Source organism: Gallus gallus, unplaced genomic scaffold, assembly GCF_016699485.2.
Source record: "Gallus gallus isolate bGalGal1 unplaced genomic scaffold, bGalGal1.mat.broiler.GRCg7b scaffold_59, whole genome shotgun sequence".
Classification (NCBI taxonomy): Eukaryota; Metazoa; Chordata; class Aves; order Galliformes; family Phasianidae; genus Gallus; species Gallus gallus.
In genome coordinates this window covers 211,011-233,848 of record NW_024096011.1, presented here as the reverse complement: position 1 = coordinate 233,848, position 22,838 = coordinate 211,011, and the positions used below count along the sequence as shown (strand labels likewise).

Sequence of the window (22,838 nt, the reverse complement as noted above, 5' to 3'; positions counted from 1 at the left end):
CCTGGGGGTCTATGGGGGTCCTGGGGGGTCTTTTTGGGGGTCCTGGGGGTCTATGGGGGTCCTGGGGGGTCTTTTTGGGGGTCCTGGGGGTCTATGGGGGTCCTGGGGGTTCTATAGGGGTCTTTGGGGAGGGTTGCTGTGGGGTTTGGTGGGTCTCATGGGGTGGGGGTCTTTGGGGGGTCCTGAGAGGGGTCTCTGGGGGTCCTGGGGGGTCTTTTTGGGGGTCCTGGGGGGTCTTTTTGGGGGTCCTGGGGGTCTCTGGGGGTCCTGGGGGGTCTTTTTGGGGGTCCTGGGGGTCTATGGGGGTCCTGGGGGTTCTATAGGGGTCTTTGGGGAGGGTTGCTGTGGGATTTGGTGGGTCTCATGGGGTGGGGGTCTTTGGGGGGTCCTGAGAGGGGTCTCTGGGGGTAGTGGGGGGTCTCTGGGGGTCCTGGGGGGTCTTTTGGGGGGTCTTGGGGGTCTATGGGGGTCCTGGGGGGGTCTTTGGGGGTCTTTGGGGAGGGTTGCTGTGGGGTTTGGTGGGTCTGATGGAGTGGGATATTTGGGGGGTGGGGGTCTTTGGGGGGTCCTGAGGGGGGTCTTTGGGGGTCCTGGGGGGTCTTTTTGGGGGTCCTGGGGGTCTATGGGGGTCCTGGGGGGGTCTTTGGGGGTTTTGGGGAGGGTTGCTGTGGGGTTTGGTGGGTCTCATGGGGTGGGGGTCTTTGGGGGGTCCTGAGGGGGGTCTTTGGGGGTAGTGGGGGGACTTTGGGGGTCCTGAGGGGGGTCTCTGGGGGTCCTGGGGGGTCTTTTTGGGGGTCCTGGAGGTCTATGGGGGTCCTGGGGGGGTCTTTGGGGGTCTTTGGGGAGGGTTGCTGTGGGATTTGGTGGGTCTCATGGGGTGGGGGTCTTTGGGGGGTCCTGAGGGGGGTCTCTGGGGGTCCTGAGGGGGGTCTCTGGGGGTCCTGGGGGGTCTTTTTGGGGGTCCTGGGGGTCTATGGGGGGCCTGGGGGGGGGGTCTTTGGGGGTCTTTGGGGAGGGTTGCTGTGGGGTTTGGTGGGTCTCGTGGAGTGGGTATTTTTTTGGGGTGGGGGTCTTCGGCGATCCTGAGGAGGGTCTTTGGGGGTCTTTGGGGGTCCTGAGGGGGGTCTCTGGGGGTCCTGGGGGGTCTTTTTGGGGGTCCTGGGGGTCTATGGGGGACCTGGAGGGGTCTTTGGGGGTCTTTGGGGAGGGTTACTGTGGGGTTTGGTGGGTCTCATGGAGTGGGTTCTTTTTGGGGGTGGGGGTCTTCGGGGGGTCCTGAGGAGGGTCTTTGGGCGTACTGGGGGGACTTTGGGGGTCCTGAGGGGGGTCTCTGGGGGTCCTGGGGGGTCTTTTTGGGGGTCCTGGGGGTCTATGGGGGTCCTGGGGGGGGGTCTTTGGGGGTCTTTGGGGAGGGTTGCTGTGGGGTTTGGTGGGTCTGATGGAGTGGGTTCTTTTTGGGGGTGGGGGTCTTTGGGGGGTCCTGAGGGGGGTCTTTTTGGGGGTCCTGAGGGGGGTCTTTTTGGGGGTCCTGGGGGGTCTTTTTGGGGGTCCTGGGGGTCTATGGGGGTCCTGGGGGGGTCTTTGGGGGTCTTTGGGGAGGGTTGCTGTGGGGTTTGGTGGGTCTCGTGGAGTGGGTATTTTTTTGGGGTGGGGGTCTTCGGCGGTCCTGAGGGGGGTCTTTGGGGGTCTTTGGGGGTCCTGAGGGGGGTCTCTGGGGGTCCTGGGGGGTCTTTTTGGGGGTCCTGGGGGTCTATGGGGGACCTGGAGGGGTCTTTGGGGGTCTTTGGGGAGGGTTACTGTGGGGTTTGGTGGGTCTGATGGAGTGGGATATTTGGGGGGGTGGGGGTCTTTGGGGGGTCCTGAGGGGGGTCTTTGGGGGTACTGGGGGGTCTCTGGAGGTCCTGAGGGGGGTCTCTGGGGGTCCTGGGGGGTCTTTTTGGGGGTCCTGGGGGTCTATGGGGGTCCTGGGGGGGTCTTTGGGGGTCTTTGGGGAGGGTTGCTGTGGGGTTTGGTGGGTCTGATGGAGTGGGATATTTGGGGGGTGGGGGTCTTTGGGGGGTCCTGAGGGGGGTCTTTGGGGGTACTGGGGGGTCTCTGGAGGTCCTGAGGGGGGTCTCTGGGGGTCCTGGGGGGTCTTTTTGGGGGTCCTGGGGGTCTATGGGGGTCCTGGGGGGGTCTTTGGGGGTCTTTGGGGAGGGTTGCTGTGGGGTTTGGTGGGTCTCATGGGGTGGGGGTCTTTGGGGGGTCCTGAGAGGGGTCTCTGGGGGTAGTGGGGGGTCTCTGGGGGTCCTGGGGGGTCTTTTTGGGGGTCCTGGGGGTCTATGGGGGTCCTGGGGGGGTCTTTGTGGGTCTTTGGGGAGGGTTGCTGTGGGGTTTGGTGGGTCTGATGGAGTGGGATATTTGGGGGGGTGGGGGTCTTTGGGGGTGGTCCCTGAGGTCCACAATGAACACCTCCCAGGTATTGGGGGGTCCTGGGGGGTCTTTGGGGGGTCCTGGGGGGGGTCTTTGGGGGGTCCTGGGGGGGTCTTTGGGGGGTCCTGAGGGGGGTCTTTGGGGGTCCTGGGGGGCTGGAGGAGCTCTGTGGGGTTGGGGAGGGTTGCTGTGGGGTTTGGTGGGTGTCATGGAGTGGGTTCTTTTTTGGGGTGGGGGGTCTTTGGGGGTGGTCCACGTGCTCCAAGGCCAACATCTCCCAGTTTTTGGGGGGTCTCAGAGGGTCTTTGGAGGGTCGGGGAGGCTCCCTATGGGATTTTGCCCCCTGGGGTAGGGGCGTGAAGGCTCCCTATGGGATTTTGCCCCATGGGGTCGGGTCGGGGAGGCTCCCTATGGGGTTTTGCCCCCTGGGGTCGGGTTGGAGAGGCTCCCTATGGGAGGCTCCCTATGGGATTTTGCTCTCTGGCATAGGGTTGGAGAGGGTCCCTATGGGGTTTTGCCCCCTGGGGTAGGGTCAGGGAGGCTCCCTATGGGGTTTTGCCCCCTGGGGTCGGGTCGGGTCGGGTTGGGGAGGCTCCCTATGGGAGACTCCCTATGGGATTTTGCCCTCTGGGGTTAGGGTCGGGGAGGCTCCCTATGGGGTTTTGCCCCCTGGGGTCGGGTCGGGTTGGAGAGGCTCCCTATGGGAGACTCCCTATGGGATTTTGCCCCCTGGGGTAGGGTTGGGGAGGCTCCCTATGGGATTTTGCCCCCTGGCATAGGGTTGGAGAGGCTCTCTATGGGAGACTCCCTATGGGATTTTGCCCCCTGGGGTCGGGTTGGGGAGGCTCCCTATGGGATTTTGCCCCCTGGGGTAGGGTCGGGGAGGCTCCCTATGGGGTTTTGCCCCCTGGGGTAGGGTCGGGGGGGCTCCCTATATGGGATTTTGCCCTCTGGGGTCGGGTCGGGGAGCCTCCTTATGGGATTTTGCCCCCTGGGGTTAAGGTCGGGGAGCCTCCCTATGGGGTTTTGCCCCCTGGCATAGGGTTGGAGAGGCTCCCTATGGGAGACTCCCTATGGGATTTTGCCCCCTGGGGTAGGGTCGGGGAGGCTCCTTATGGGATTTTGCCCCCTGGGGTAGGGTTGGGGAGGCTCCCTATGGGATTTTGCCCCCTGGGGTTAGGGATTTTGCCCTCTGGGGTTAGGGTCGGGGAGCGTCCTTATGGGATTTTGCCCCCTGGGGTAGGGTTGGAGAGGCTCCCTATGGGAGGCTCTCTATGGGATTTTGCCCCCTGGCATAGGGTTGGAGAGGGTCCCTATGGGATTTTGCCCCCTGGGGTCGGGTCAGAGAGGCTCCCTATGGGGTTTTGCCCCCTGGGGTCGGGTTGGGGAGGCTCCTTATGGGGTTTTGCCCCATGGGGTCGGGTTGGGGAGGCTCCCTATGGGATTTTGCCCCCTGGCGTTAGGGTTGGGGAGGCTCCCTATGGGATTTTGCCCCCTGGGGTCGGGTCGGGGAGCCTCCTTATGGGATTTTGCCCCCTGGCATAGGGTTGGAGAGGCTCCCTATGGGATTTTCCCCCTGGGGTCGGGTTGGGGAGGCTCTCTATGGGATTTTGCCCCCTGGCATAGGGTTGGAGAGGCTCCCTATGGGATTTTGCCCCCTGGGGTCGGGTCGGGGAGGCTGCCTATGGGATTTTGCCCCCTGGCATAGGGTTGGGGAGGCTCCCTATGGGATTTTGCCCCCTGGGGTCGGGTCGCGGAGGCTCCCTATGGGAGGCTCCCTATGGGATTTTGCCCCCTGGGGTAGGGTTGGGGAGGCTCCCTATATGGGATTTTGCCCCCTGGGGTCAGGTTGGAGAGGCTCCCTATGGGATTTTGCCCCCTGGGGTAGGGTCGGGGGGGCTCCCTATATGGGATTTTGCCCTCTGGGGTCGGGTTGGGGAGCCTCCTTATGGGATTTTGCCCCCTGGGGTCGGGTCGGGGAGCCTCCTTATGGGATTTTGCCCCCTGGGGTAGGGTCGCGGAGGCTCCCTATGGGATTTTGCCCCCTGGGGTCGGGTTGGAGAGGCTCCCTATGGGATTTTGCCCCCTGGGGTCGGGTCGGGGAGGCTGCCTATGGGATTTTGCCCCCTGGCATAGGGTTGGGGAGGCTCCCTATGGGATTTTGCCCCCTGGGGTCGGGTCGGGGAGGCTCCCTATATGGGATTTTGCCCCCTGGCATAGGGTTGGGGAGGCTCCCTATGGGATTTTGCCCCCTGGGGTCGGGTCGGGTTGGAGAGGCTCCCTATGGGAGACTCCCTATGGGATTTTGCCCCCTGGGGTCGGGTTGGAGAGGCTCCCTATGGGATTTTGCCCCCTGGGGTAGGGTTGGGGAGGCTCTGTATGGGAGACTCCCTATGGGATTTTGCCCCCTGGCATAGGGTCGGGTCGGGTTGGGGAGGTTCCCTATGGGAGACTCCCTATGGGATTTTGCCCCCTGGCATAGGGTTGGAGAGGCTCCCTATGGGAGGCTCCTTATGGGATTTTCCCCCTGGGGTCGGGTCGGGGAGCCTCCCTATGGGATTTTGCCCCCTGGCGTTAGGGTCGGGGAGGCTCCCTATGGGGTTTTGCCCCCTGGGGTCGGGTCGGGGAGGCTCCCTATGGGGTTTTGCCCCCTGGGGATAGGGATTTTGCCCCCTGGGGTCGGGTCGGGGAGGCTCCCTATGGGATTTTGCCCCCTGGGGTCCCCCCAATCTCCCTCCCCCCTTTCCCCCCGATCCCATCCCATCCCATCCCATCTCATCCCATTCCGCCCCCCCCCTCCCCTCGCAGGTGATCGCGGTGGTGGGGCAGCAGAACGTGGAAGGGAAGCGGATCCCGTTTGGCTTCAAGCACCGCACGCTGCCCCACTTCATCAAGGACGACTACGGCCCCGAGAGCCGCGGCTTCGTGGAGAACTCCTACCTGGCCGGGCTCACCCCCACCGAGTTCTTCTTCCACGCCATGGGGGGCCGAGAGGGTCTCATCGACACCGCCGTCAAGACGGCCGAGACCGGTGGGTGGGTGGGCCGCCTGTCGGGGTGGGGGGGTGTCTGACTGTTGGGGGGGTGGTCGGGCTGACTGTTGGGGGGTGGGGGGGGGTCCGCCTGTGTGGGTGGGGGGGTGTCTGACTGTTGGGGGGGAGGTTGGTCTGCCTGTTGGGGGCTGGGGGGGGGGGTCCGCCTGTATGGGTGGGGGGGTGTCTGACTGTTGGTGGGGTGGTCAGTCTGACTGTTGGGGGGTGGGTGGGCTGACTGTTGGGGGGCGGGGGGGGGGGGTCCGCCTGTGTGGGTGGGGGGGTGTCTGACTGTTGGGGGGGTGGTCGGGCTGACTGTTGGGGGGTGGGGGGGTCCGTCTATATGGGTGGGGGGGGGTCTGACTGTTGGGGGGGGGGTCCGCCTGTGTGGGTGGGGGGGTGTCTGACTGTTGGGGGGGAGGTTGGTCTGCCTGTTGGGGGCTGGGGGGGGGGGTCCGCCTGTATGGGTGGGGGGGTGTCTGACTGTTGCTGGGGTGGGTCAGTCTGACTGTTGGGGGGTGGGTGGGCTGACTGTTGGGGGGTGGGGGGGGGTCCGCCTGTGTGGGTGGGGGGGTGTCTGACTGTTGGTGGGGTGGTTGGTCTGACTGGTGGGGGGTGGGGGGGTCCGTCTGTATGGGTGGGGGGGTGTCTGACTGTTGGTGGGGTGGTTGGGCTGACTGTTGGGGGGTGGGGGGGTCCGCCTGTGTGGGTGGGGGGGTGTCTGACTGTTGTTGGGGTGGTTGGGCTGACTGTTGGGGTGGTTGGGCTGACTGTTGGGGGGGTCCGTCTGTATGGGTGGGGGGGTGTCTGACTATTGGTGGGGGGGTCCGCCTGTATGGGTGGGGGGTGTCTGACTGTTGGTGGGGTGGTCTGGCTGACTGTTGGGGGTGAGGTTGGTCCGATTGTTGGGGGGTGGGGGGGTCCGTCTGTATGGGTGGGGGGTGTCTGACTGTTGGGGGGGTGGTTGGGCTGACTGGTGGGGGGTGGGGGGGTCTATCTGTATGGGTGGGGGGGTGTCTGACTGTTGGTGGGGTGGTTGAGCTGACTGTTGGTGGGGAGGTTGGTCTGATTGTTGGGGGGTGGGGGGGTCCGTCTATATGGGTGGGGGGGTGGGCCGCCTGTTGGGGTGGGGGGCTCCGTCTGTATGGGTGGGGGGGTGTCTGACTGTTGGGGGGGGTCTGGCTGACTGTTGGGGGGTGGGTCTGTCTATATGGGTGGGTGGGTGTCTGACTGTTGGGGGGGGGTCCGTCTGTATGGGTGGGGGGGTGTCTGACTGTTGGTGGGGTGGTCGGTCTGACTGTTGGGGGTGAGGTTGGTCCGATTGTTGGGGGTGGGGGGGTCCGTCTATATGGGTGGGGGGGTGTCTGACTGTTGGGGGGGGGTCCGCCTGTATGGGTGGGTGGGTGTCTGACTGTTGGTGGGGTGGTCAGGCTGACTGGTGGGGGGTGGGGGGGTCCGCCTGTATGGGTGGGGGGGTGTCTGACTGTTGGGGGGGGGGTCTGCCTGTATGGGTGGGGGGGTGTCTGACTGTTGGTGGGGTGGTCGGGCTGACTGTTGGGGGGTGGGGGGTCCGTCTATATGGGTGGGTGGGTGTCTGACTGTTGGGGGGGGGTCCGCCTGTATGGGTGGGGGGGTGTCTGACTGTTGGGGGGGGGGTCCTCCTGTATGGGTGGGGGGTGTCTGACTGTTGTTGGGGTGGTCGGTCTGACTGTTGGGGGTGAGGTTGGTCCGATTGTTGGGGGGTGGGGGGGTCCGTCTGTATGGGTGGGGGGGTGTCTGACTGTTGGGGGGGGGGTCCGCCTGTGTGGGTGGGGGGGTGTCTGACTGTTGGGGGGGGGGGTCCTCCTGTATGGGTGGGGGGGTGTCTGACTGTTGGGGGGGGGGGTCCTCCTGTATGGGTAGGGGGGTGTCTGACTGTTGGTGGGGTGGTCGGTCTGACTGTTGGGGGAGGTCTGCCTGTTGGGGGGGTGGTCTGCCTGTGTGAGTGGGGGGGTGTCCGCCTGTTGTTGGGGTGATAGCTCTGCCTGTTGGGGGGGGGGGGGATGGAGGGTCCGCCTGTTGGGCTGTCCACCTATTGTTGCCTCTGCCTGTACGCCTGGGGATCATCTGCCTGTTGGCGCATCCACCTCCCACATCACCCCCAGATGCCCTTTGGGACCCCACCCCAAAACTCCCCATGGACTCCCCGGTCTCCCCCTATCCTCCCTCACCCCCAGGTGTGACCATACCCCCCCCTTTCCCCCCCCCCAAAAAAAGGGTACATCCAGCGGCGGCTGATCAAGTCCATGGAGTCGGTGATGGTGAAGTACGACGCCACGGTGCGTAACTCCATCAACCAAGTGGTGCAGCTGCGCTACGGCGAGGACGGGCTGGCGGGCGAGAGCGTCGAGTTCCAGAACCTGGCCACCCTCAAACCCTCCAACAAAGCCTTCGAGAAGAAGTAAGGACCCCCCCACCCCCCCCCCCCACACCCCGCCCCAGCACCCCAAAATCGCAGCACGGGGTCCCCAAGCCGCCCCTCCCCACGGCAGGTTGGGTTCTGGGGGTGCCTGGGTTGCACCCTCCCTGCAGCGGGGCATGTTTTGGGGTCCCCATGCTCCTCCTCCTCCCATCAGGGCACTTTTGGGGTCCCCTCCTCACATTAGGATCCATTTTTGGGGTCCCTCGGGTGCTCTTCCCCCATCAGGGCGCGTTTTGGGGTCCCCGTGCTCTTCCTCCCCCCATCAGGACACATTTTGGGGTCCTCTCCTCACATTAGGGTACACTTTTGGGGTCCCTAGGGTGCTCTTCCCCACACCAGGGCGCATTTTGGGGTTATCGTGCCCCTCCTCCCCCCATCAGGACACATTTTAGGGTCCCCTCCTCACATTAGGGTACACTTTTGGGGTCCCTAGGGTGCTCTTCCCCACATCAGGGCATGTTTTGGGGTCTCCATGCTCCTCCTCCTCCCATCAGGGCACTTTTGGGGTCCCCTCCTCACATTAGGATCCATTTTTGGGGTCCCTAGGATGCTCTTCCCCACATCAGGGCACATTTTAGGGTCCCCTCCTCACATTAGGATCTATTTTTGGGGCCCCTAGGATGCTCTTCCCCCCACCAGGGCACGTTTTGGGGTCCCTATGCTCCTCCTCCCCCACACTAGGGCACATTTTGGGGACTGGGGTCCCCAGTCCTCTTCTCCCCCACATCAGGGCACTTTTGGGGTCCCCTTCTCACATTAGGATACACTTTTGGGGTCCCTAGGATGCTCTCCCCCACACCAGGGCACGTTTTGGGGTCCCAATGCTCCTCCTCCCCCCATCAGGACACATTTTAGGGTCCCCTCCTCACATGAGGATTCATTCTGGGGGTCCCAATGCTTCTCCTCCCCATATCAGGGCACATTTTGGGGCCCACCAGGGCACGTTTTGGGGTCCCAATGCTCATCCTCCCCCCATCAGGACACATTTTAGGGTACCCTCCTCACATTAGGATCCATTTTTGGGGTCCCTAGGATGCTCTCCCCCACACCAGGGCACGTTTTGGGGTCCCCAGTCTTCTTCTCCCCCACACCAGGGCACATTTTGGGGTCCCAATGCTCCTCCTCCCCCCATCAGGACACATTTTAGTGTCCCCTCCTCACATGAGGATTCATTCTGGGGGTCCCAATGCTTCTCCTCCCCATATCAGGGCACATTTTGGGGTCCCTATGCTCCTCCTCCCCCCATCAGGGCACATTTTGGGGTCCCCTCCTCACGTTAGGATCCATTTTTGGGGTCCCTCGGGTGCTCTTCCCCACACCAGGGCACGTTTTGGGGTCCCCAGTCCTCTTCTCCCCCACATCAGGGCATGTTTTGGGGTCTCCATGCTCCTTCTCCCCTCATCAGGGTACATTTTGGGGTCCCCTTCCCACATGAGGATACATTTTTGGGGTCCCTAGGATGCTCTCCCCCACACCAGGGTGCATTTTGGGGTTATCGTGCCCCTCCTCCCCCCATCAGGACACATTTTAGGGTCCCCCCCCTCACATTAGGGTACACTTTTGGGGTCCCTAGGATGCTCTTCCCAATTCAGGACACATTTTGGGGTCCCCAGTCCTCTTCTCCCCCACATCAGGGCACTTTTGGGGTCCCCTCCTCACATTAGGATCCATTTTTGGGGTCCCTAGGATGCTCTTCCCCCCATCAGGGCACGTTTTGGGGTCCCTATGCTCCTCCTCCCCCACACCAGGGCACATTTTGGGGTCCCCAGTCCTCTTCTCCCCCACATCAGGGCACATTTTAGGGTCCCCTCCTCACATTAGGGTACACTTTTGGGGTCCCTAGGGTGCTCTTCCCCACATCAGGGCATGTTCTGGGGTCTCCATGCTCCTTCTCTCTCCATCAGTGTACATTTTGGGGTCCCCTCCTCACATTAGGATCCATTTTTGGGGTCCCTCGGGTGCTCTTCCCCACACCAGGGCACATTTTGGGGTCCCCAGTCCTCTTCTCCCCCACAGCAGGGCACATTTTGGGGTCTCCATGCTCCTTCTCTCTCCATCAGGGTGCATTCTGGGGTCCCCTCCTCACATTAGGATCCATTTTTGGGGTCCCTAGGGTGCTCTTCCCCACACCAGGGCACATTTTGGGGTCCCAATGCTCCTCCTCCCCACACCAGGGCACGTTTTGGGGTCCCCGTGCCCCTCCTCCCCACATCAGGGTACATTTTAGGGTCCCCTCCTCACATGAGGATTCATTCTGGGGGTCCCAATGCTTCTCCTCCCCATATCAGGGCACATTTTGGGGTCCCTATGCTCCTCCTCCCCCCATCAGGACACATTTTAGGGTCCCCTCCTCACATGAGGATTCATTCTGGGGGTCCCAATGCTTCTTCTCCCCATATCAGGGCACATTTTGGAGCCCACCAGGGCACGTTTTGGGGTCCCAATGCTCCTCCTCCCCCCATCAGGGTACATTCTGGGGTCCCCTCCTCACATTAGGATCCATTTTTGGGGTCCCTAGGATGCTCTCCCTCACACCAGAACACGTTTTGGGGTCCCCTCCTCACATTAGGATCCATTTCGGGCCTCCCTCGGCTGCTCTTCCCCCCATCAGCGCCCACTTTGCTGCCCCTCTGGATACCTCTCCCTTCATCAGAGCGCCTTTCGTCCTCCGCCTGTCCCCCGTCCGACTGACATCACCCCCCCCCCCGACCCCCCCCCCCCCCTATTTTCCATCCCTACAGGTTCAAATTCGACTACACCAACGAGCGTGCCCTGCGCAGGACCCTACAGGAGGAGCTGGTGAAGGACATCCTCAGCAATGCCCACATCCAGAACGAGTTGGAGCGCGAGTTCGAAAGGATGCGGGAGGACCGCGAGGTGTTGCGGGTCATCTTCCCCACCGGGGACAGCAAGGTGACAACAGGCGGCGGCCGCTGGGGGGCTGCTGCGGGTGGGTGGGGGGTGTGGATGGGTTGGGGGTGTGTTTTGGGGTCGGGGGGGGGCGTTGGGGGAGGCCGTTGGCGCTCTGCGGCTGTTGGTGGGTTGTAGCTGTAGTAGTCGGTGCTTGTTGCGGTGCAGCGAGCGCCCCGTTGGGGTGTAGTCCCGTTGGGGTGTAGTCCCGTTGGGGTGTAGTCCCGTTGGGGTGTAGTCCTCCTGGGGTGTATTCCCGTTGGGGTGTAGTCCCGTTGGGGTGTAGTTCTCCTGGGTCACCATCCTTGTGGGGTGTAGTCCCGTTGGGGTGTAGTCCTCCTGGGGCACTGTCCCTGTGGGGTGTAGTCTCATTGGGGTGTAGTCTCGTTGGGGTATAGTCCCGCTGGGGCACTGTTCCTGTTAGGGTGTAGTCCTGTTAGGGTGTAGTCCTCCTGGGTCACTGTCCCGTTGGGGTGTAGTCCCGTTGGGGTGTAGTCCCGTTGGGGTGTAGTCCTGTTAGGGTGTAGTTCTCCTGGGTCACTGTCGTTGTTAGGGTGTAGTCCCGTTGTGGTGTAGTCCCGTTGGGGTGTAGTCCTCCTGGGGCACTGTCCCTGTTAGGGTGTAGTCCTGTTAGGGTGTAGTCCTCCTGGGTCACTGTCCCGTTGGGGTGTAGCCCCGTTGGGGTGTAGTCCCGCTGGGGCACTGTCCCTGTTAGGGTGTAGTCTTGTTGGGGTGTAGTCCTGTTAGGGTGTAGTCCTCCTGGGTCACTGTCCCGTTGGGGTGTAGTCCTCCTGGGTCACTGTCCCGTTGGGGTGTAGTCCCGTTGGGGTGTAGTCCCGTTGGGGTGTAGTTCTCCTGGGTCACTGTTGTTGTTAGGGTGTAGTCCTGTTAGGGTGTAGTCCTCCTGGGTCACTGTCCTGTTGTGGTGTAGTCCCGTTGTGGTGTAGTCCCGTTGGGGTGTAGTCCTCCTGGGGCACTGTCCCTGTGGGGTGTAGTGCCTGTGGGGCGCTGTCCTTATGGGGTGTAGTCCCGTTGGGCTGTGCCTTCGGGGTGTAGTGGCGGTTTTGGGGTGCATGGAGGAGGTGGTTGTTTGGGAGCTGCCGTCGGGGTGTTGTTGGGGTGTTGTTGGGGTGTTGCTTTCGGTAACGCCCCGCTGGTGTCGGGGTGCTGTTGTTGGGGTTGTGGTCACAGGGGGCTGAGGCAGAGGCTATGGGGTGTTGTCAGGGTGTTGTTGCACGGGGCTGTCACCCCGATATCGGGGGTGTTGTCGGGGTGTTGTTGGGGGGTCCGTCACCCCCTTTGCAGTTCTGTTGCCCACAGTTCAGTGCTGGGGGGAGGGGGGTTCCGTCGTCCCCTTTGCAGTTCTGTTGCCCAAAGTTCAGTGCTTGGGGGGGGGGGGAAGGGGGGGTTCGGGCCCCTTTTTTGGGGGGTCCTGACGCCTTTTTTGTTGGATTGGGGGGGGGGGTCTGCAGGTGGTGCTCCCCTGTAACCTCCTGCGCATGATCTGGAACGCCCAGAAGATCTTTCACATCAACTCGCGTCTGCCTTCCGACCTGCACCCCGTTAAGGTGGTGGAAGGTGAGACGGGGGGGGGGGACGGACCCCAAAAATGCTTTGGGGGGGGGGGAGGTTGGGAGCTGGGGGGGACCCCCAGGAGGAGCTGGAAGACCCCAAGAGGGGATATAGGGGATTTGAGGAGCAACCCCCATACCTCCCCCCCCCCCAAAAGGAAAGTTGCTCAGGGACCCCCAGGAGGAACTTGAAGACCCCATAAGGAGTTCAGGGACCCCCACATAGAGCTTGGAGACCCCAAGAGTTGCTCAGGGACCCCCAGAAGGAACTTAAGGACCCCAAGGAGGAACTTGAGGACCCCATAAAGAGTTCAGGGACCCCCACATAGGGCTTGGAGACCCCAAGAGTTGCTCAGGGACCCCCAGAAGGAGATCAGGGTCCCCCAAATAGAGCTTGGAGACCCCAAGAGTTGCTCAGGGACCCCAAGGAGGAACTCGAGTCCCCCAGAAGGAGCTGAGGGACCCTCAGAAGGAACTTGAGGACCCCATAAGGAGCTCAGGGCCCCCCAAATAGAGCTTGGAGACCCCAAGAGTTGCTCAGGGACCCTCAGAAGGAACTTGAGAACCCTGGAATGAGCTCAGGGACCCCAAGGTGGAACTTGAGGACCCCAGAAGGAGCTCAGGGCCCCCCAAATAGAGCTTGGAGACCCCAAGAGTTGCTCAGGGACCCCAAGGAGGAACTCGAGTCCCCCAGAAGGAGCTGAGGGACCCTCAGAAGGAACTTGAGGACCCCAAGGGGGAACTTGAGGACCCCAGAAGGAGCCACTGGGCCCCCCAAATAGAGCTTGGAGACCCCAGGAGTTGCTCAGGGACCCCAAGGAGGAACTTGAGGACCCCCGAAGGAGCCCAGGGCCCCCCAAATAGAGCTTGGAGACCCCAAGAGTTGCTCAGGGACCCCCAGAAGAAACTTGAGGACCCCAAGGAGGAACTTGAGGACCCCATAAGGAGCCCAGGGCCCCCCGAATAGAGCTTGGAGACCCCAGGAGTTGCTCAGGGACCCCAAGGAGGAACTCGAGTCCCCCAGAAGGAGCTTGGGGACCCTCAGAAGGTACTTGAGGACCCCAAGGGGGAACTTGAGGACCCCAGGAGGAGCCCAGGGCCCCCCAAATAGAGTTTGGAGACCCCAAGAGTTGCTCAGGGACCCCCAGGAGGAACTTGAGGACCCCATAAAGTGTTCAGGGACCCCTAGGAGGAACTTGAGGACCCCAGAAGGAGATCAGGGACCCCCAAATAGAGCTTGGAGACCCCAGCAGTTGCTCAGGGACCCCCAGAAGGAGATCAGGGTCCCCCAAATAGAGCTTGGAGACCCCAAGAGTTGCTCAGGGACCCCAAGGAGGAACTTGAGGACCCCATAAGGAGCCCAGGGCCCCCCGAATAGAGCTTGGAGACCCCAAGAGTTGCTCAGGGACCCTCAGAAGAAACTTGAGGACCCCAGGAGGAGCCCAGGGCCCCCCAAATAGAGTTTGGAGACCCCAAGAGTTGCTCAGGGACCCCAAGGAGGAACTTGAGGACCCCATAAGGAGCCCAGGGCCCCCCGAATAGAGCTTGGAGACCCCAAGAGTTGCTCAGGGACCCTCAGAAGAAACTTGAGGACCCCAGGAGGAGCCCAGGGCCCCCCAAATAGAGTTTGGAGACCCCAAGAGTTGCTCAGGGACCCCAAGGAGGAACTCGAGTCCCCCAGGAGGAGCTCAGGGACCCCCAGAAGGAGTTCAGGGCCCCCCAAATAGAGCTTAGAGACCCCAGGAGTTGCTCAGGGACCCCAAGGAGGAACTCGAGTCCCCCAGGAGGAGCTCAGGGACCCCCAGAAGGAGATCAGGGACCCCCAAATAGAACTTGGAGACCCCAAGAGTTGCTCAGGGACCCTCAGAAGAAACTTGAGGACCCCAGAAGGAGCCCAGGGCCCCCCAAATAGAGCTTGGAGACCCCAAGAGTTGCTCAGGGACCCTCAGAAGAAACTTGAGGACCCCATAAGGAGCCCAGGGCCCCCCAAATAGAGCTTGGAGACCCCAAGAGTTGCTCAGGGACCCCAAGGAGGAACTCGAGTCCCCCAGGAGGAGCTCAGGGACCCCCAGAAGGAGCCCAGGGCCCCCCGAATAGAGCTTGGAGACCCCAAGAGTTGCTCAGGGACCCCAAGGAGGAACTCGAGTCCCCCAGGAGGAGCTCAAGGACCCCCATAAGGAGCCCAGGGCCCCCCAAATAGAGCTTGGAGACCCCAAGAGTTGCTCAGGGACCCCAAGGAGGAACTCGAGTCCCCCAGGAGGAGCTCAGGGACCCCCAGAAGGAGCCCAGGGCCCCCCGAATAGAGCTTGGAGACCCCAGGAGTTGCTCAGGGACCCCCAGAAGGAACTTGAGGACCCCAAGGAGGAACTTGAGGACCCCATAAGGAGCTCAGGCCCCCCAAATAGAGCTTGGAGACCCCAAGAGTTGCTCAGGGACCCCCAGAAGGAACTTGAGGACCCCAAGGAGGAACTTGAGGACCCCATAAGGAGCTCAGGCCCCCCAAATAGAGCTTGGAGACCCCAAGAGTTGCTCAGGGACCCCAAGGAGGAACTCGAGTCCCCCAGGAGGAGCTCAAGGACCCCCAAGGCGGACCTCAAGAACCCGAGGACCCCCATAAGGAGCCACTGGGCGCCCCGTAGAGCACCAAGGACAGCTCTCGAGCAACCTGGGGACCCCCCCCCCTCCCCACCTTACTGCCCCCCTCCCCGACTCCAGGTGTGAAGGAGCTGAGCCGCAAGCTGGTGATTGTCAACGGGGAGGACCCCCTGAGCCGGCAGGCGCAGGAGAACGCCACGCTGCTCTTCAACATCCACCTCCGCTCCACGCTCTGCAGCCGCCGCATGGTGGAGGAGTTCCGCCTGAGCGGGGAGGCCTTCGATTGGCTGCTGGGCGAGATCGAGTCCAAGTTCAACCAGGCCATCGTGAGTTGGGGAGGGGGGGGGGGTCTGGGGGTCGTATTGGGGGGGGGCTGGGGGTGTCCCGGTGGCTCCCCGTGGAGGTGGAGGGTCGTATTGGGGGGATATGGGGTCGTATTGGGGGGTATGGGGTCCTATTATGGGGATATAGAGTCATACTGGGGGGATATGGGGTCGTATTGGGGGGATAGAGAGTCATACTGGGGGGATATGGGGTCGTATTGGGGGGATATGGGGTCGTATTGGGGGGATATGGGGTCCTATTGGGGGGATATAGAGTGATACTGGGGGATACGGGGTCGTACTGGGGGGATATAGAGTCATATTGGGGGGATATGGGGTCGTATTGGGGGGATATGGGGTTGTATTGGGGGGATATGGGGTCGTATTGGGGGGTACGGGGTCCTATTGGGGGGATATAGAGTCATATTTGGAGGTATGGGGTCCTATTGGGGGGATAGAGAGTCGTACTGGGGGGATATGGGGTCGTATTGGGGGGATATAGAGTGATATTGGGGGGATACGGGGTCCTATTGGGGGGATATGGGGTCGTATTGGGGGGATATAGAGTGATATTTGGGGGTATGGGGTCGTATTTGGGGGGTATGGGGTCCTATTGGGGGGATATGGGGTCGTATTGGGGGGATATGGGGTCGTATTGGGGGATATGGGGTCGTATTGGGGGGATATGGGGTCCTATTGGGGGGATATGGGGTCGTATTTGGGGGATATGGGGTCCTATTGGGGGGTATGGGGTCCTATTGGAGGGACATAGGGGGTCGTATTGGGGGGATATGGGGTCGTATTGGGGGGTATGGGGTTCTATTGGGGGGATATGGGGTCGTATTGGGGGGATATGGGGTTGTATTGGGGGGATATGGGGTCATGTTTGGAGATATGGGGTCATATTGGGGGGATATGGGTTCGTATTGGGGGATATGGGGTCATATTGGGGGGATATGGGGTCGTATTGGGGGATATGGGTTCGTATTGGGGGATATAGGGTCGTATTTGGGGGTATGGGGGCATATTGGGGGGTACGGGGTCCTATTGGTGGGATATGGGGTCGTATTGAGGGGATATGGGGTCGTATTTGGGGGTATGGGGTCCTATTGGGGGGATATAGAGTTGTATTTGGGGGTGTGGGGTCCTATTGGGGGGATAGAGAGTCGTACATCTCCCATGGAGATGTAGGGTCAGCTTTTGGGGTCCTTTGGGACCACATTTGGGATCCTTGGTGTTCCACCATATCCCACCGTCTCCCCATAGCGATGTAGGGTCAACTTTTGGGTTCCTTTGGGACCACATTTGGGATCCTTGGTGTCCACCATGTCCCAGTTGCTCCCCATGGAGATATAGGGTCAGATTTTGGGTTCCTTTGGGACCACATTTGGGATCCTTGGTGTTCCACCGTGTCCCAGTTGCTCCCCATGGAGATATAGGGTCAACTTTTGGGTTCCTTTGGGACCACATTTGGGATCCTTGGTCGTCCAGTGTCTCCAAGTGTCTCCCCATAGAGATGTAGGGTCAACTTTTGGGGTCCTATGGGACCACATTTGGGATCCTTGGTGTTCCACCATGTCCCAATTGTTCCCCATGGAGATATAGGGTCAGCTTTTGGGACCGCATTTGGGATCCTTGGTCTTCCACCATATCCCACTGTCTCCCCATAGAGATGTAGGGTCAGATTTTGGGGTCCTTTGGGATCCTTGGTGTTCCACCATATCCCACTGTCTCCCCATGGAGATGTAGGGTCAACTTTTGGGGTCCTTTGGGACCACATTTGGGATCCTTGGTGTTCCACCGTGTCCCAATTGTTCCCCATGGAGATATAGGGTCAGATTTTGGGGTCCTATGGGACCACATTTGGGATCCTTGGTGTTCCACCATGTCCCAGTTGTTCCCCATAGCGATGTAGGGTCAGCTTTTGGGGTCCTTTGGTCGTCCAGTGTCTCCCAGTGTCTCCCCATAGAGATGTAGGGTCAGATTTTGGGGTCCTTTGGGATCCTTGGTCGTCCACCATATCCCACCGTCTCCCCATAGAAATATAGGGTCAACCTTTGGTTTCCTTTGGGACCACACATGAGCTCCTCAGATGTCCCCCAACCTACCGCTCTGCCCCGGGATCCCCTTTGGGACCCCATTTAGGGTCGGTGATGGCGACCCCCACACCCCCCTACCCCCCATAGAGATGTAGGGTCAACTTTTGGGTTCCTTTGGGACCACATTTGGGATCCTTGGTGTCCACCATGTCCCAGTTGCTCCCCATAGAGATGTAGGGTCAGCTTTTGGGGTCCTTTGGCATCCTTGGTGGTCCACCATGTTTCAATTGTTCCCCATGGAGATATAGGGTCAACCTTTGGGTTCCTTTGGGACCACATTTGGGCTCCTCAGATGTCCCCCAACCTACCGCTCTGCCCCGGGATCCCCTTTGGGACCCCATTTAGGGTCGGTGATGGCGACCCCCACCCCCCCTACCCCCCATAGAGATGTAGGGTCAACTTTTGGGTTCCTTTGGGACCACATTTGGGATCCTTGGTGTCTACCATGTCCCAGTTGCTCCCCATGGAGATATAGGGTCAGATTTTGGGGTCCTATGGGACCACATTTGGGATCCTTGGCGTTCCGCCATATCCCACTGTCTCCCCATGGAGATGTAGGGTCAACTTTTCAGGTCCTTTGGGACCACATTTGGGATCCTTGGTGTCCACCATGTCCCAGTTGCTCCCCATGGAGATATAGGGTCAACTTTTGGGTTCCTTTGGGACCACATTTGGGATCCTTGGTGTTCCACCATATCCCAGTGTCTCCCCATGGAGATGTAGGGTCAACTTTTGGGTTCCTTTGGGACCACATTTGGGATCCTTGGTGTTCCACCGTGTCCCAGTTGCTCCCCATGGAGATATAGGGTCAACTTTTGGGTTCCTTTGGGACCACATTTGGGATCCTTGGTCGTCCAGTGTCTCCAAGTGTCTCCCCATAGAGATGTAGGGTCAACTTTTGGGGTCCTATGGGACCACATTTGGGATCCTTGGTGTTCCACCATATCCCAATTGTTCCCCATGGAGATATAGGGTCAGCTTTTGGGACCGCATTTGGGATCCTTGGTGGTCCACCATATCCCACTGTCTCCCCATGGAGATGTAGGGTCAACTTTTGGGTTCCTTTGGGACCACATTTGGGATCCTTGGTCATCCAGTGTCTCCCAGTGTCTCCCCATAGAGATGTAGGGTCAGATTTTGGGACCGCATTTGGGATCCTTGGTCGTCCACCATATCCCACTGTCTCCCCATGGAGATGTAGGGTCAACTTTTCAGGTCCTTTGGGACCACATTTGGGTTCCTTGGTGTTCCAGCGTGTCCCAGTTGCTCCCCATGGAGATATAGGGTCAGCTTTTGGGACCGCATTTGGGATCCTTGGTGTTCCGCCATATCCCACTGTCTCCCTATAGAGATATGGGGTCAACTTTTGGGGTCCTTTGGGACCACATTTGGGATCCTTGGTCGTCCACCATATCCCACCTTCTCCCCATAGAAATATAGGGTCAACTTTTGGGCTCCTATGGGACCACACATGAGCTCCTCAGATGTCCCCCAACCTACCGCTCCGCCCCGGGATCCCCTTTGGGACCCCATTTAGGGTTGGTGATGGCGACCCCCCCTACCCCCCTACCCCCCATAGAGATGTAGGGTCAACTTTTGGGTTCCTTTGGGACCACATTTGGGATCCTTGGTGTTCCACCGTGTCCCAGTTGCTCCCCATGGAGATATAGGGTCAACTTTTGGGTTCCTTTGGGACCACATTTGGGATCCTTGGTGTTCCACCATATCCCAATTGTTCCCCATGGAGATATAGGGTCAGCTTTTGGGACCGCATTTGGGATCCTTGGTGGTCCACCATATCCCACTGTCTCCCCATGGAGATGTAGGGTCAACTTTTCAGGTCCTTTGGGACCACATTTGGGATCCTTGGTGTCCACCATGTCCCAGTTGCTCCCCATGGAGATGTAGGGTCAACCTTTGGTTTCCTTTGGGACCACATTTGGGTTCCTTGGTGTTACAGCGTGTCCCAGTTGCTCCCCATGGAGATATAGGGTCAACTTTTGGGGTCCTTTGGGATCCTTGGTGTTCCAGCGTGCCCCAATGTCTCCCCATGGTGACGTACAGTCAACTTTTGGGCTCCTTTGGGACCACACATGAGCTCCTCAGATGTCCCCCAACCTACCGCTCCGCCCCGGGATCCCCTTTGGGACCCCATTTAGGGTCGGTGATGGCGACCCCCCTTTTCCTCCCCCCGTCCCCCCCCCTGTCCAGGCTCACCCCGGTGAGATGGTGGGGGCGCTGGCGGCGCAGTCGCTGGGGGAGCCGGCCACGCAGATGACCCTCAACACCTTCCACTACGCCGGAGTGTCGGCCAAGAACGTCACGTTGGGGGTCCCGCGCCTCAAAGAGCTCATCAACATCTCCAAGAAACCCAAAACTCCGTCGCTCACCGTTTTCCTGCTCGGACAGAGCGCCCGCGACGCCGAAAGGGCCAAGGTGGGAAACGGGGAGCGGACCCGCCGTCACCCCACACGGCTCGGGGTCCTCCTGGTGGCCACACGTCCTCCTGACCCCATTGTGGTGGCCTCATATCCTCATGACCCCATGGTGGCCCCATATCCTCCTGACCCCATAGCTGTGTGTCCTGGTGGCCTCATATCCTCCTGACCCCATAGCTGTGTGTCCTGGTGGCCTCATATCCTCCTGACCCCATAGCTGTGTGTCCTGGTGGTCCCGTATCCTCCTGACCCCATAGCTGTGTGTCCTACTGGTGGCCCCATATCCTCCTGACCCCATAGCTGTGTGTCCTGGTGGTCCCATGGTGGCCTCATATCCTCCTGACCCCATAGCTGTGTGTCCTGGTGGCCCCGTATCCTCCTGACCCCATTGTGGTGGCCCCACGTCCTCCTGACCCCATAGTGGTGGCCCCATATCCTCCTGACCCCATAGTGGTGGCCCCATATCCTCCTGACCCCATGGTGGCCCCGTATCCTCCTGACCCCATGGTGGTGGCCCCATATCCTCCTGACCCCATAGTGGTGGCCCCATATCCTCCTGACCCCATGGTGGCCCCGTATCCTCCTGACCCCATGGTGGTGGCCCCGTATCCTCCTGACCCCATGGTGGCCTCATATCCTCCTGACCCCATAGCTCTCTGTCCTACTGGTGGCCCCAGATCCTCCTGACCCCATAGCTGTGTGTCCTACTGGTGGCCCCATATCCTCCTGACCCCATGGTGGTGGCCTCATATCCTCCTGACCCCATAGCTGTGTGTCCTGGTGGTCCCATGGTGACCCCATGGTGGTCCCATGGTGGCCCCATGTCCTCCTGACCCCATGGTGGCCCCATATCCTCCTGACCCCATAGCTCTGTGTCCCGGTGGTCCCATGGTGGCCTCATATCCTCCTGACCCCATAGCTGTGTGTCCTGGTGGTCCCATGGTGGCCCCATATCCTCCTGACCCCATAGCTGTGTGTCCTGGTGGCCCCATATCCTCCTGACCCCATGGTGGTGGCCCCAAGTCCTCCTGACCCCATAGTGGTCCCATGGTGGCCCCACATCCTCCTCCTGACCCCATGGTGGCCCCATGTCTTCCTGACCCCATGGTGGTCCCATGGTGGCCCCACGTCCTCCTGACCCCATGGTGGCCCCACGTCCTCCTGACCCCATGGTGGTGGCCCCACGTCCTCCTGACCCCATGGTGGCCTCATATCCTCCTGACCCCATAGCTCTCTGTCCTACTGGTGGCCCCATATCCTCCTGACCCCATAGCTGTGTGTCCTACTGGTGGCCCCATATCCTCCTGACCCCATGGTGGTGGCCCCATATCCTCCTGACCCCATAGCTGTGTGTCCTGGTGGTCCCATGGTGACCCCATGGTGGTCCCATGGTGGCCCCATATCCTCCTGACCCCATAGCTGTGTGTCCTGGTGGCCCCACGTCCTCCTGACCCCATGGTGGTCCCATGGTGGCCCCATGTCCACCTGACCCCATAGCTGTGTGTCCTGGTGGCCTCATATCCTCCTGACCCCATAGCTGTGTGTCCTGGTGGTCCCGTATCCTCCTGACCCCATAGCTGTGTGTCCTGGTGGTCCCATATCCTCCTGACCCCATAGCTGTGTGTCCTGGTGGTCCCATGGTGGCCCCATATCCTCCTGACCCCATAGCTGTGTGTCCTGGTGGTCCCATATCCTCCTGACCCCATAGCTGTGTGTCCTGGTGGTCCCATGGTGGCCCCATGTCCTCCTGACCCCATGGTGGCCCCATAGTGGTCCCATGGTGGCCTCACGTCCTCCTGACCCCATAGCTGTGTGTCCTGGTGGCCCCGTATCCTCCTGACCCCATGGTGGCCCCACGTCCTCCTGACCCCATTGTGGTGGCCCCACGTCCTCCTGACCCCATAGCTGTGTGTCCTGGTGGTCCCATGGTGGCCCCATGTCCTCCTGACCCCATGGTGGCCCCACGTCCTCCTGACCCCATGGTGGCCCTATATCCTCCTGACCCCATGGTGGTGGCCCCATATCCTCCTGACCCCATAGTGGTGGCCCCACGTCCTCCTGACCCCATAGCTGTGTGTCCTGGTGGCCCCATATCCTCCTGACCCCATGGTGGTGGCCCCAAGTCCTCCTGACCCCATAGTGGTCCCATGGTGGCCCCACATCCTCCTCCTGACCCCATGGTGGTGGCCCCACGTCCTCCTGACCCCATAGTGTTGGCCCCATATCCTCCTGACCCCATAGTGGTGGCCCCATATCCTCCTGACCCCATGGTGGCCCCATATCCTCCTGACCCCATGGTGGTGGCCCCATATCCTCCTGACCCCATGGTGGTGGCCCCGTATCCTCCTGACCCCATGGTGGCCTCATATCCTCCTGACCCCATAGCTCTCTGTCCTACTGGTGGCCCCATATCCTCCTGACCCCATAGCTGTGTGTCCTACTGGTGGCCCCATATCCTCCTGACCCCATGGTGGTGGCCTCATATCCTCCTGACCCCATAGCTGTGTGTCCTGGTGGTCCCATGGTGACCCCATGGTGGTCCCATGGTGGCCCCATGTCCTCCTGACCCCATGGTGGCCCCATATCCTCCTGACCCCGTAGCTGTGTGTCCTGGTGGTCCCATATCCTCCTGACCCCATAGCTGTGTGTCCTGGTGGTCCCATGGTGGCCCCACGTCCTCCTGACCCCATAGTGGTGGCCCCGTATCCTCCTGACCCCATGGTGGTGGCCTCATATCCTCCTGACCCCATAGCTGTGTGTTCCAGTGGCCCCATGGTGGCCCCACGTCCTCCTGACCCCATGGTGGTCCCATGGTGGCCCCACGTCCTCCTGACCCCATAGTGGTGGCCCCGTATCCTCCTGACCCCATGGTGGTGGCCTCATATCCTCCTGACCCCATAGCTGTGTGTCCTGGTGGTCCCATATCCTCCTGACCCCATAGCTGTGTGTCCTGGTGGCCCCATATCCTCCTGACCCCATGGTGGTGGCCCCAAGTCCT

The 22,838-nt window shown here is 61.0% G+C and overlaps 1 protein-coding gene across 1 annotated transcript in view; it reads left to right on the top strand.

Annotated features, from left to right (window-relative positions):
• Positions 1–22,838, top strand: part of LOC107056305 (DNA-directed RNA polymerase II subunit RPB1-like) — a gene marked incomplete at its 5' end in the record, with an annotated part of 68,886 nt that overhangs the window by 5,944 nt on the left and 40,104 nt on the right. Inside the window, 6 exons of the mRNA XM_040657191.2 lie at positions 5,221–5,443; positions 7,700–7,883; positions 10,646–10,817; positions 12,287–12,392; positions 15,101–15,306; positions 19,614–19,838. Of these exons, the coding sequence (XP_040513125.2) occupies positions 5,221–5,443; positions 7,700–7,883; positions 10,646–10,817; positions 12,287–12,392; positions 15,101–15,306; positions 19,614–19,838 (1,116 nt within the window). The remainder of the gene's footprint in view (positions 1–5,220; positions 5,444–7,699; positions 7,884–10,645; positions 10,818–12,286; positions 12,393–15,100; positions 15,307–19,613; positions 19,839–22,838) is intronic.